Source organism: Silurus aristotelis, assembly GCF_946808225.1.
Source record: "Silurus aristotelis genome assembly, chromosome: 11".
NCBI classification, from domain to species: Eukaryota; Metazoa; Chordata; class Actinopteri; order Siluriformes; family Siluridae; genus Silurus; species Silurus aristotelis.
This window is the reverse complement of record NC_139584.1, coordinates 27,650,371-27,663,613: the sequence shown is the minus strand read 5'-3', so window position 1 is coordinate 27,663,613 and position 13,243 is coordinate 27,650,371. Positions and strand designations below refer to the sequence as shown.

Below are 13,243 nucleotides of genomic sequence, written 5' to 3'. Positions count from 1 at the left end.
GAATTAATGCTATTTAACACCCTCAATCAACCCTAAATGGACAGAGTAACAGCACAGAACCTCTTCCCTATCATTCTCAACTCAATAGGCAGGTTTGCAACCTAAAATCTCATGCTACATGTAGGAATTTATACAGAAGTACATACCGGAGTCTCATCTGGCCTAATTCTTGTGTTAAGTAAAAGCGTAAGATCTGAATTGCTCCCTCTTGTGTGGCATGAAGGTGAAGCAACACAATGTTCCACAGGAGTATCACTGAGTAACATGCTGTCCTGATCCTGCGTCACTCCTGCATTGCACAGTTGTGTGTTTTCCCTGATGGTCGTGTGTGTTCTCAGATTATTGCTGAATCAGATGAGCACTGGGATAACTATACTCTAAATGAACAGATCTATAAATAAAAAGTAAGTAAGCAAGATTTATAGTTAATATACAAAGCAGTGAGGGCAAGTTCTGGCTTTTTCAGCAGGTCAGAAGGAATCAACTCGGCTCATTAACAACCCTTTCATTTCCCAAATGGCACTGTACCATTTAAATATATAAAGGCAATTAAATCTGACTTCTCCATCTGATTAACTAAACAACTCTGCACTTTGCATTTTAAGCTGATCTATTTTTATTTCTATATAAATTTAACTAATAAATATTAGTGAAAAACAAATGCACTAAGCCTTCCTACATTCCAATGTTTCCTAAATACACTACACTATTCTACACTACAATATACTAAACAGCTTATCCTTGTTGCTAGAACAAGCCCTGTATCATTAAACGCTGCTAGACAATAATTGATAAGGTTCACATGACGCACTTTGGTCACTAATAAAGTAAAATGTATATATAAAGCTGCTTTATGATGACTTTCAGCACTATACCACAAATTGCTCTGTTTATCTTAATTATTCAGAGTGATATGGACAAAATGTTTGTGGGCACCTGATTATATTTTGAACGTCCAATTTCACGTTTAGTCCCCATTTGCTGTTATAATACTGTGGCAGCAGTTTGGGGAATGGAGGGCGGAGCCAGACGGAAGGGGCTCACCCATACTTTCCCGGGTTTCGGCACCACTGTAACAAACTGCACTGATTCCATGCTGGAAGAAAGAAAGACTGGCAATAGTTCACCAAACAGAATGTTCTTTATTTACCCTCATTTTCGCCCGAAGCTTTTCTATCCAATAGTCACTCCAGGGTTCACCCGCAACCTCGCAGTTCCAGAATCGCTGCCACAAATACTCTCCACTCGTCTGGGAAGATGTTCCACTAATTTTGATGATTTAGCCTAAAAGGAGTTAGTAAAGTAAGGTACTGATTTAAAAGAGGTGTAGGTGAGCTCTGGGGTGCAGTCAATGTTCAGATTAATCTCAAAGATGTTTAGTATGGTTGAGGGGTTCAAAGCTCTGTAGCAGGCCAATTAAGATCCTCCACTGCAGCCCATGTAAAGCATATCTTAATGGAGATGTACACAGGTACACAAGCTGGAACAGGTTTGGGTCTCCTAGTTTAAGTAAAGGGATCATTTCAATCTACTGCATCCAACGACGTCCTGTATAATTGTGTTCTTCCCAATTTGTGGTAACAGTTTGGGGAAGAACCACATATGGCTGGAAATGTCAGGTGTCCCAATAGATTTGTTCATATTTTGGATCCTACTTTAAAAAGTAGCTGTTTCCCTAAACAATATTCTGCTCTATGAGGCTTTCAGTTTTTCACTAATTCTCGATTTTTCTTTAATACATACACGAAGGATGTCCAGATTTTTCTAAAGTTTTTGCAAACAATTTTTAAAACTGAATAAAGTAGGTGTTTAACATTAGAATCCAGAAGGCCATCATCTTAAGCAGCTTTCAGATGTCATCATCCAGGTGAGGTCTACAGTCATGCGTTGTCTGACTGGACTTCATATTTCAGTGGCTTTGACCTTGCGGTGAGGTCTAAAAAGCTAATTTTAGCTTTGTTTGCTTGTGACCCTGACCGTGACACCACTATTTTAAACATTTAAACAAGGATTAGTACAGATGTTCGTGAAGTAAATCATCGGCAGATAAATCTGTGCTTGTATCGATCAACAGGTTCTGGCAGCTGAAACGAGAATTGGAACAGAAACAACCTTTTTTTTTTTAGATATATATATATATATATATATATATATATATATATATATATATATATATATATATATATATATATATACCTGTTTAATATATAAGCAAATATATATTTTACAAAATGAAATCGAAAACAATATTTCATGTATCAAATATAATAGATCAAATTTGAATACATTGATCTTATCTTATTTCTTCATAAAAATGTAACATACAAATATGCAATATGGACAAACTTTTAGTAGACACCTGACCCTAAAATTCTAGCTTTTAGAACATCCCCTTTTAGTACACATTTGCTGCTATAATAACCTAATTTTCTAAAAAGGTATTTGAATGTGCTTCAACGTGTAAAGCATATATTCATGGAACATCATATACAGTTGTTTGTCTCTAACTTTGAACGAACACTTTGACAAAGAACCACATATGACTGGAAAAGTCAGGTGTCCTAATACAATTATTCATATAGTGGGACTATAGTATACTGTAGTTAACATCAATATAAAGTATAGTTGAAGGTACACACCATTGCAAAACCTTTAACACGTATAATGCAAAAAAAAAACCTTTTTTCTGTGCATGTTCATTCAAGGGTCTTTAATCTTGGCAGTCATTTTTATTTCCTCTTATATTCCCCGAACTCTTTCACCTCTCATTTTTATTTGTTTGTTTGTGACTTTTGTGATATTGACCAATGAGATTATTTGATATACATTCCTGATATACATGCTGCAGTTACCATGTAAACAATTTACAATCGAAGGCCTAATTATTAAAACTCTAGAAATGTTCTTCTTTGCCTGATTTATAGTCTTTTTTGTATTGTTTTGCATCAAGTATTGACTCATTTAGTAATTTGAAAAGGTCAGATTTTAACGAAAATTGTAAACCACCTTGTTATAAATGATTATTTAATTATACTAAGCAAGATGTTAAAATTCTCAGATTACGGCATGTACTCACTGCTATGTTGAAAATCCCAGTTTTAGCCAACTCTTATCTCTCCAACATCTTACGATAGATGTTTCACGATTTGGACTTTAGCTCATGATATATTTACACCGGGGTCGGTAGTTTGTCCATGCAAACAGAGTTGTCTAAATTTAGAAAACGTTCAAATTCAGTGTAACTTATGCGTAACTTATTTCTAATTTTAGCTCAAACCCATTTTAACCCAATTCATAAACAAATATCTGCCAAGAATTTCTTTTTTGAACTATAAATAAAAAGTGCAATAAGGGCAAAAATAGTTCAATGCAGTAAATTAATTAACTATTATATACAGTAAACAAATAAATGAATAATAAGCAAGTAAAAACACTACACATTCATATCATATACTTTTCCCTCAAATAAATAAAAAAATATCGATATAACAATAAAATCAATAATATATATTCTATTATATCAAAATAGAAAGTAATATATAAATAAACACACACAGACTGATATTAAATAAACTAATATATACTGTGTGTGTATATATATATATATATATATATATATATATATATATATATATATATATATATATATATATATATATATATACAGTGGGTACGGAAAGTATTCAGACCCCCTTAAATTTTTCACTCTTTGTTATATTGCAGCCATTTGCTAAAATCATTTAGGTTCATTCTTCTTCCACATGAATGTACACATAGCACCCCATACTGACAGAAAAACACAGAATTGTTGACATTGTTGCAGATTTATTAAAAAAGAAAAACTGAAATATCACTTGGTCCTAAGTATTCAGACCCTTTGCTCAGTATTTAGTAGAAGCCCCCTTTTGATCTAATACAGCCAGGAGTCTTTTTGGGAAAGATGCAACAAGTCTTTCACACCTGGATTTGGGGATCCTCTGCCATTCCTCCTTGCAGGTCCTCTCCAGTTCTGTCAGGTTGGATGGTAAACGTTGGTGGACAGCCATTTTTAGGTCTCTCCAGAGATGCTCAATTGGGTTTAAGTCAGGGCTCTGGCTGGGCCATTCAAGAACAGTCACGGAGTTGTTGTGAAGCCACTCCTTCGTTATTTTAGCTGTGTGCTTAGGGTCATTGTCTTGTTGGAAGGTAAACCTTCGGCCCAGTCTGAGGTCCAGAGCACTCTGGAGAAGGTTTTTGTCCAGGATATCCCTGTACTTGGCCGCATTCATCTTTCCCTCGATTGCAACCAGTCGTCCTGTCTCTGCAGCTGAAAAACACCCCCACAGCATGATGCTGCCACCACCATGCTTCACTGTTGGGACTGTATTGGACAGGTGATGAGCAGTGCCTGGTTTTCTCCACACATACCGCTTAGAATTAAGGCCAAAAGGTTCTATTTTGGTCTCATCAGACCAGAGAATCTTATTTCTCACCATCTTGGAGTCCTTCAGGTGTTTTTTAGCAAACTCCATGCGGGCTTTTATGTGTCTTACACTGAGGAGAGGCTTCCGTCGGGCCACTCTGCCATAAAGCCCCGACTGGTGGAGGGCTGCAGTGATGGTTGACTTTCTACAACTTTCTCCCATCTCCTGACTGCATCTCTGGAGCTCAGCCACAGTGATCTTTGGGTTCTTCTTTACCTCTCTCACCAAGGCTCTTCTCCCCCGATAGCTCAGTTTGGCCGGACGGCCAGCTCTAGGAAGGGTTCTGGTCGTCCCAAACGTCTTCCATTTGAGGATTATGGAGGCCACTGTGCTCTTAGGAACACTGTGCCTTGCCACAATTCTGTCTCTGAGCTCTTCAGGCAGTTCCTTTGACCTCATTATTCTCATTTGCTCTGACATGCATTGTGATCTGGAAGGTCTTATATAGACAGGTGTGTGGCTTTCCTAATCAAGTCCAATCAGTATAATCAAACACAGCTGGACTCAAATGAAGGTGTAGAACGATCTCAAGGATGATCAGAAGAAATGGAAAGCACCTGAGTTAAATATATGAGTGTCACAGCAAAGGGTCTGAATACTTAGGACCATGTGATATTTCAGTTTTTCTTTTTTAATAAATCTGCAACAATGTCAACAATTCTGTGTTTTTCTGATAATATGGGGAGCTGTGTGTACATTCATGAGGAAGAAGAATGAACTTAAATGATTTTAGCAAATGGCTGCAATATAACAAAGAGTGAAAAATTTAAGGGGGTCTGAATACTTTCCGTACCCACTGTATATATATAATTATAAGGAAATGTCTTTCAATCCGTGATTTTGAAATTGCATCAGAGATTAAAGTCATTTTCTAGCTACATTTGTGTCCTTGACTCCCGATATGATGGGTCACTGTGTTGTGTGTGTGTGTGAGTGTGTGGGTGTTTGAGAGATGGGAGGGGTGTATTTACATAGAGCACTAAGCACCTGGACCGCCTCTCCGTGTCTTGGGCCATAAAAAGAGTGAAGCATCTCACTGTTCCCTCAGACACACTTACCCTTAAAGCACATTCACACACTCTCACACACACATTTGCTGGGAAACTTTTGCAAAGATGCCGTGCCTCACCGCCGTCCGCCAACAGAGGCTCAGAATGCCGAGCTCTTTTAAGTCGATGCTGGAGAAAGTTCACATGGTAATACTGGTTAAAGTTATAAATGTACATCTTAACGCGTTGCTTCCTTTAGTTATTAGAGAAAATATGTTAATTGTATGAAACCTTTATCTGTGTGTGTGTTTCTGCAGGTGGACCAAATTCTGTCTGAGTTCCAGTTCAGTAAAGAGGAGCTGAAGGAGATTATGAGACGGATGCAAAGGGAGTTGAATCGAGGGCTTCGTGTTGAAACACATGACGAAGCCAGCGTTAAAATGCTCCCCACTTATGTCTGCTCCACTCCTGAGGGCTCTGGTCAGTTTTACACTCCATTGTTTAATCATTTAAGAGTTATAGAACAGCTGAATTCTAAATATTATTACAATTAACAATCGTTCTGGGTTTAAATAACCAGTTATATTTAAACATTTACTATGATACATTTTTACTGTTGCACTAAAATTATTGGATTATTGTATTTCAATTGAGGACAATCAGAACAGTTGATTTAAACCCCGTCTTAAACGTTACTCAGTGAATAAAGCCGAGGGGTCTCAGTAAGCTGAAATGTAGTAGATGCAGTATTCTGATGTAGAAGTGGTATTCTGAAAAGATTGTACTCAGCTTTCAAGATGCAACACTGCATTCGAGATCCAAACCATATTTGTCTATTTATTTCTCCAGAAGTTGGAGACTTCCTGGCTTTAGACCTGGGCGGCACTAATTTCCGCGTGATGCTGGTGATTGTGGGTGAGGACGAAGAGAGAGGCTGGAAGGTGGAGACCAAACACTGCATGTACTCCATTCCAGAGGATGCCATGACCGGGACTGCGGAAATGGTAAGTAAAAAAAATATCGTCATTCTGAAAAAAAAGCTTTTTTTTTGCCCAGAAATTTTAACTTCCCTTTCTGTCCATTCCATTTCAGCTCTTCGACTACATTGCAGAGTGCATATCCGACTTCCTGGATAAGCACCACATCAAACATAAAAAACTTCCTCTGGGATTCACATTCTCGTTTCCAGTCCGGCATGAGAACCTGGACAAGGTGAGTTCCTGCTCCTGAGATTTATTTAATTTAGTTTTTTAATCTAATAAGGAATTGCACAATATTTTTCTTCATGTTACATTATCTTTTTTTTGGGAATTTCTAACAGGGAATCCTACTGAACTGGACTAAAGGGTTTAAGGCCTCTGGCGCAGAAGGCAACAACATTGTTGGTCTCCTCAGAGATGCCATAAAACGAAGAGGGGTCAGTATAAAGCAGATTATTATTTTATCTGTAATATGGTGACTAAACCACTTAAAGAAGATTGAATATAAAAGTCATGACCTTTGCTCCCCTGGAAATAATTAATAATAGGTAAATCTCATTCTGTAGGACTTTGAGATGGACATAGTTGCCATGGTGAATGACACGGTGGCTACAATGATCTCCTGTTACTATGAGGACCGGAGCTGCGAGGTTGGCATGATAGTGGGTAAGAAGATGAAACACACACATACACACTTTATTTATGACGGGAACACAAAATGTTTTAATGACAGCGATAAGAAAAAAAAACAGGTCATAAAAGCCATTTGCTCACTGTGTATCTCAGGGACGGGCTGCAACGTGTGCTACATGGAGGAGATGCACTCTGTGGAGCTGGTGGAAGGAGAGGAGGGTAGGATGTGTGTGAACACAGAGTGGGGAGCGTTCGGAGGGAACGGAGAGCTGGAAGACTTTCGTCTGGAATACGACCGAGTGGTGGACGAGTCATCGATCAACCCAGGGAAACAGCTGTGAGTCATTTATTACACAGAATAATTCCCACAGAACAGTAAATTACAGTGTACACAGAAGCAGCTTGGATACACTTGAGTAATTAAACCAACAAATACGTCACTAGTGGAAAACCAGACAGACAGACAGACAGACAGACACCAAACCAACAGAGAAAAATGTCCTATAGACACAGTAACAGCATGGATAAACTTGATTAATAAACCCAACAAATTCATTCACCAGCAGAAATCCAGACAGAATCACAGAAAAAGAGAGAACAGATTACCAACTCAAAAAAGACATCTAGCCAGTTAGAGAAAAGAAAAGGGGCTTTATCTTTGCATATCCAGGCAATGCTAGGAAGCTGGGGTCAGAGTGCAGGGTCAGCCATGATACAACACGCCTGGAGCACAAAAGGTAGAAGGACTTGCTTAAGGGCCCAAGAGTGGCAGCTTGGCAATACTGAGGCTTGACCTTCTGATTAGTAACTCAGAGCCTTAACCACTGAGCTACCACTTCTAACACCAAAAATGCTAAACCTCAGACAGACAGACAGACAGACAGACAGACAGACAGACAGACAGACAGACAGACAGACAGACAGACCGATTCATTCAGATAGAGCCCCCAGAAGACATACAATTAAGACACTTAGGAATATAGAGAGAAGAAATTACAAGAAAAACACCATAAATTCAAATCCCCAGACAGTCAACTACACAGACAGACAGACTAACACATACAGATAGACCCCCAAAAGACAGATAAACACTCTGACAGAAGAAAAAGTACAGATTGGCAGACACACAAGCTCTGTAAAAAAATAACTTCCATCCAGAAGGACTCACTGAAAGACAGATTTGAAAGGCAGTTTGGTTTGGTCAGTAGACAAACATACAGACAGAACGAAAGGTAGACAGATAGATGGGTGATGTTAAAAAAAATCACAGCACACTGTGTAGCAACCAGGACAGTTTACAGTCCCAGTGACGTCAATGCCATGTGCAATGGGGTCTATATACAGTATGTTGCCCTGCACCTGCCTCTATAGCGTACCTCGAACACAGCAGTTCCGTGAAACGCTGCACCACTGACATCAGCAAGCACATTGTCAGGAAAAAAGCTGCTTTTTTTTTTTAAAGAATTCCCACACTTACCTGTGTGTGTTATCGGTTTGACTGAGGCACTTGACGTGCTCTCGTGTGTTCTCCAGGTGACCGTGTTGTTTTTCTGTCAGGACTGACAGAAAGTGGTGTCATTAGTGGTGTGGCCGGCTTAATGTCTGTTTACAGTGCAGAGTTAAAATCACCTGTGTTATTAACCCGTGCAGAGATAAAGTGGATCAAATTTTACTCCTTAAGGGGTCATTTAACACTGGACTATTTACACACACACACACACACACACACACACACACACACACACACACACACACACACACACTTTTTTTATTTGTTTGAGTGTTCTTGTGAGAACCTTCCATGCAACTAAATAATGCTATGCTACACCCAAACCTAATGCTATTCTTAACTAAAAAAAAATCCTTCTGAATCTTTTAGCTCTCAAAATCAATCATTAAAAAAAAAACCCACAGCTTTCTTTGGGTCCAGCCAAATAAGACCCCATAAGGTATTCATATGCTATAATTTTTCAACAAATGCTATTTGTTTTTTCTTAGCTATGAGAAGCTAATCAGCGGGAAGTACATGGGTGAGGTGGTGCGTCTCCTCTTGATGAAGTTGGTGAATGAAAACTTGCTCTTTAACGGAGAAGCTTCAGACCTGCTGAAGACCCGGGGCAGCTTCGAGACTCGCTTTGTCTCCCAGATTGAGAGGTAGATAAACACATATATATGCCCTAGAATTTCATATATATTTTGTTGCTGAGGCATCTTGAAGATATTAAAGATACCATGCTACCATTGCACATAATCACAGAAGATAGGTATTAACAAAAATTACTGGTTAAAAAAGAAAAACCTGCAGTGCTGCAAAAGCAAAACCACAAGTAGGAAAACTTGTTCATTGAGAGAATTAGCTGTATACTGGCTCTATCTCTTGTCTTTTACTTGGAACTTAGTCACTTCTTGGTTTATAAATAATGAATCATTATCACCACATAACTCACCAAGGTGCTAATAGTGTGCCATCCGGGTCATGGCACCAAGTTGTTTATATGTACTTATCTAAGTATCTCTACATCAGATCGGTATTTCTTCAGAAGCACAACCTCAAAATGATCTTAATCTAAACTATAATGCTAGCTGGTTTGCATTCTGATTTAATTGCATTTTTGCAGAAATACTGTTCAAGTAAGTTCTAGCTAAAAAGAACACCTGTTATTTAGCATGCTCGAAAAGAGAGTAAACAGTTAGAAAATTATTTTCAACACTCTGTCCACGTTGACCAGTTGATAAAGATTGAAAGCAGCCAAGCAAGCTTGCTTAAATTACATTTAAGCAATTGAAGGTCTTAGCACACGTTTAATTGGTTTGCCTGTAACACATGATCGTCTTTTATAGACGTAATTTAGCCAATTCACTATAGTGCTAACTGTTTTTATGGAGATAATGATAAATTAACTTGTGATATAATGCTAGCTCACGTTCGAATAAAATCCTGCTCCATCAGTGACACAGGAGACCGGAAACAAATCTACAATATCCTGAGCTCACTGGGGGTCCTGCCATCTGAGCTGGACTGTGATATTGTGCGTTTGGCCTGTGAAAGCGTGTCCACTCGTGCAGCACAGATTTGTGGAGCCGGACTCGCTGGAGTCATTAACGTCATGAGGGAGCGCCGCTGCTTGGACGAGATGAAGATCACTGTGGGTGTGGACGGCTCGGTTTACAAACTCCACCCATGGTAAGAAAAACTGACAAACCCTTACTTTAGTGTCCTAAATAGCCTGTACTACAACTAATCTGACCACCAGTATTTAGTACAGTAGTGTGTGTTTGTGTACAACAATGTCAGTTCCCAATTTTCCTGTGTAGCATAGTGCTAGTTCTAGGATTACCATGTGGACTATAATGCTAGTCCTGGGATTGCCAGGTGAACTATAATGCTAGTTCCTTGATTACCCTGTAAACCATAATGCTAGTTCCTGGATTACCATGTGGACCATAATACCAGTTCTAGGATTACCCTGTGGACTATAATGTTAATTCTAGGATTACCATGTGGACCATAATACTAGTCATAGGATTTCCCTGTGGACTATAATAATGCTAGTTCCTGGATTACCCTGCGAATTGTAATGCTAGTTCTAGGATTACCATGTGGACCATAATGCTAGTCCTGGGATTGCCATGTGGACTATAATGCTAGTTCCTTGATTACCCTGTAAACCATAATGCTAGTTCCTGGATTACCATGTGGACCATAATACTAGTTCTAGGATTACTCTGTGTACTATAATGTTAATTCTAGGATTACCATGTGGACCATAATACTAGTCATAGGATTTCCCTGTGGACTATAATAATGCTAGTTCCTGGATTACCCTGCGAATTGTAATGCTAGTTCTAGGATTACCATGTGGACCATAATGCTAGTCCTGGGATTGCCATGTGGACTATAATGCTAGTTCCTTGATTACCCTGCGAATTGTAATGCTAGTTCCTGGATTACCATGTGGACCATAATACTAGTTCTAGGATTACCCTGTGGACTATAATGCTAGTTCTAGGATTACCCTGTGTACTATAATGTTAATTCTAGGATTACCATGTGGACCATAATACTAGTCATAGGATTTCCCTGTGGACTATAATAATGCTAGTTCCTGGATTACCCTGCGAATTGTAATGCTAGTTCTAGGATTACCATGTGGACCATAATGCTAGTTCTAGGATTACCCTGTGGGCTATAATGCTAGTTCCTGGATTAAACTGTGAACCATATTGCTAGTTTTAGAATTACTCTGTATACTATAATGTTAGTTCTAGGATTACCATGTGGACTATAATGCTAGTTCTTGGGTTACACTGTGAACCATAATGCTAGTTCTAGGATTTCCCTGTGGACAATAATGCTAGTTCTTGAATTACTCTGTGGACCATAATGCTTGGTCCTGGAATACCCCGTGGACCAGAATTCCAGGTCCTGGATCACCCTGTGTACTATAATGCAAGTTTTGAATACTGGGATTCTTTAAATAGTTTTGCTTTTATTACTAGATATGATTTCTAGTATTTAAAGCAAAAAAAGTCAAACCAGGGAAACCCATTAGCTACCGTTTCATTGTTTTTGCCATTACCTATGGTTTTATTTCAGTTACTTTTATTGCAGTCTACTTTACAATTGGAATTTGTTGAATGTTACCTTGTGTATACAAAATATTGTTCAGCATAGTCACTTTTGAATAAAATAAACATGCCACTATAGTACATATAGTACATCTAGACCAGGCATATGGCTAGAATCAAATCAGTAAAAGAGTGCTGACTGATTTACCTCTTGTTCCAGGTTCAAAGAGCGGTTTCACAAAGTCGTCTGGGACCTGGCGCATAACTGCGACATCACCTTCATCCAGTCCGAAGAAGGCAGTGGCCGAGGAGCTGCGCTTATCTCTGCCGTGGCCAGTAAGATGGCCGCCCGCACGATTGAGCCATGATGGAAAATCTGAAATCATGTTGTGGCTTGTGAACTCACCTTAGCTGCAGGATCTCTGTGATGATGAAGGAGGATCATCTCATCTGGAGCTCGCTTCGCACCCCGTGTGCATTTCTGACTGCGGGATTTGCCACACGAAGCGTGCGGCTATATTTTGGCACCCCACATCAGACCTTTATGTACATATCTGGTTGTTTATATATCTGCTTTCAGTGCAAAGAGAATGTTAATAAGTATAGAACATCTAAATATTGAAGCTAAGATCACCTTTGAGCTATAATCTTAACCCAGAGACCAGTGTAGATGTATTTTGTGTTTTGGTTAGTCCATAATTCTGTTCATATGTGCTTTTTGCTTATTTTATTTATTATTATTATTATTATTATTATTATTATTATTATGAAATGTGTTTGCATCGTGTTGTAATACATACTTTGTTTAGCTATTGTGTTCTACAGTAGAGGAATCATCAATGTAAAAATGCTTAATTTGTGTAAATAAAGTTACTGTATTATACATTAACACTGACTATTCGTTTATTTTTTATTATGGATTTATTATTTGTTACAGACCACCAAATTCCATCAGAAGTTATACATAGTTTTCTATTATTTTACAAATCAGGGGCTGTGCTGTTTCAGAAAGTGCGAAGTTGTAGCTCAGTGGTGGAGACATTAAACTTCTGTTTCAGTGGTTGTGAGTTCAAATCCCAACACCTCCAAGCGGCCATTGCTAAGACCTTGACCCAAGACTTTAAACCCCAATTTCTCAGTTGGTTAATCATCAAAGAAATAATTGTGATTTGTTCTGGATAAAGGTGTCTGCCAAATACTGTGAATGTCATAGGAAAAGCTACAACAAGCTGATGCTCTGAGACTCCCAAGCAAAAAATCAAATGAGGTATGATGAAGATAAATGTAAGTTGCTCTAGATAAATGTAAGGGTAATAATATGCATGAAAAAAAAAAACAAATAATATTAATAAGTACATAATAATAAAAAGTATAAGCAAATATAAAGGTTAAGGCTCTTCAAAAGTTTAAGGGTTCAAGCCACAGTTTCTCCAAGCTGCCACTGTTGGGCCCTTGAGCAAGGCCCTTAATACTTTCTGCTTACCCAGCACTCTGACTGCTGACCCGGCGCGTCCTAACGAGCTAGGCTTTGCGAAGAAAGAATATCACTGTTCTGTAATGTACATGTGACTAGTAAAAAAAACATCTCTTTCTAGTAGTAGTAGTAGGT

The 13,243-nt window shown here is 38.5% G+C and overlaps 1 protein-coding gene across 1 annotated transcript; it reads left to right on the top strand.

Moving 5' to 3' along the window:
- The first annotated feature begins 5,498 nt into the window (after positions 1-5,498).
- gck (glucokinase (hexokinase 4)) lies at positions 5,499-12,523 on the top strand. The gene is made up of 10 exons (XM_083553382.1): positions 5,499-5,659; positions 5,770-5,932; positions 6,302-6,456; positions 6,545-6,664; positions 6,774-6,869; positions 6,999-7,098; positions 7,219-7,402; positions 9,064-9,219; positions 10,016-10,249; positions 11,855-12,523. The coding sequence occupies exons 1-10, from the start codon at positions 5,579-5,581 to the stop codon at positions 12,000-12,002; spliced, it is 1,437 nt and encodes a 478-aa protein (XP_083409508.1). The 5' UTR covers positions 5,499-5,578; the 3' UTR covers positions 12,003-12,523.
- Positions 12,524-13,243: the final 720 nt, after the last annotated feature.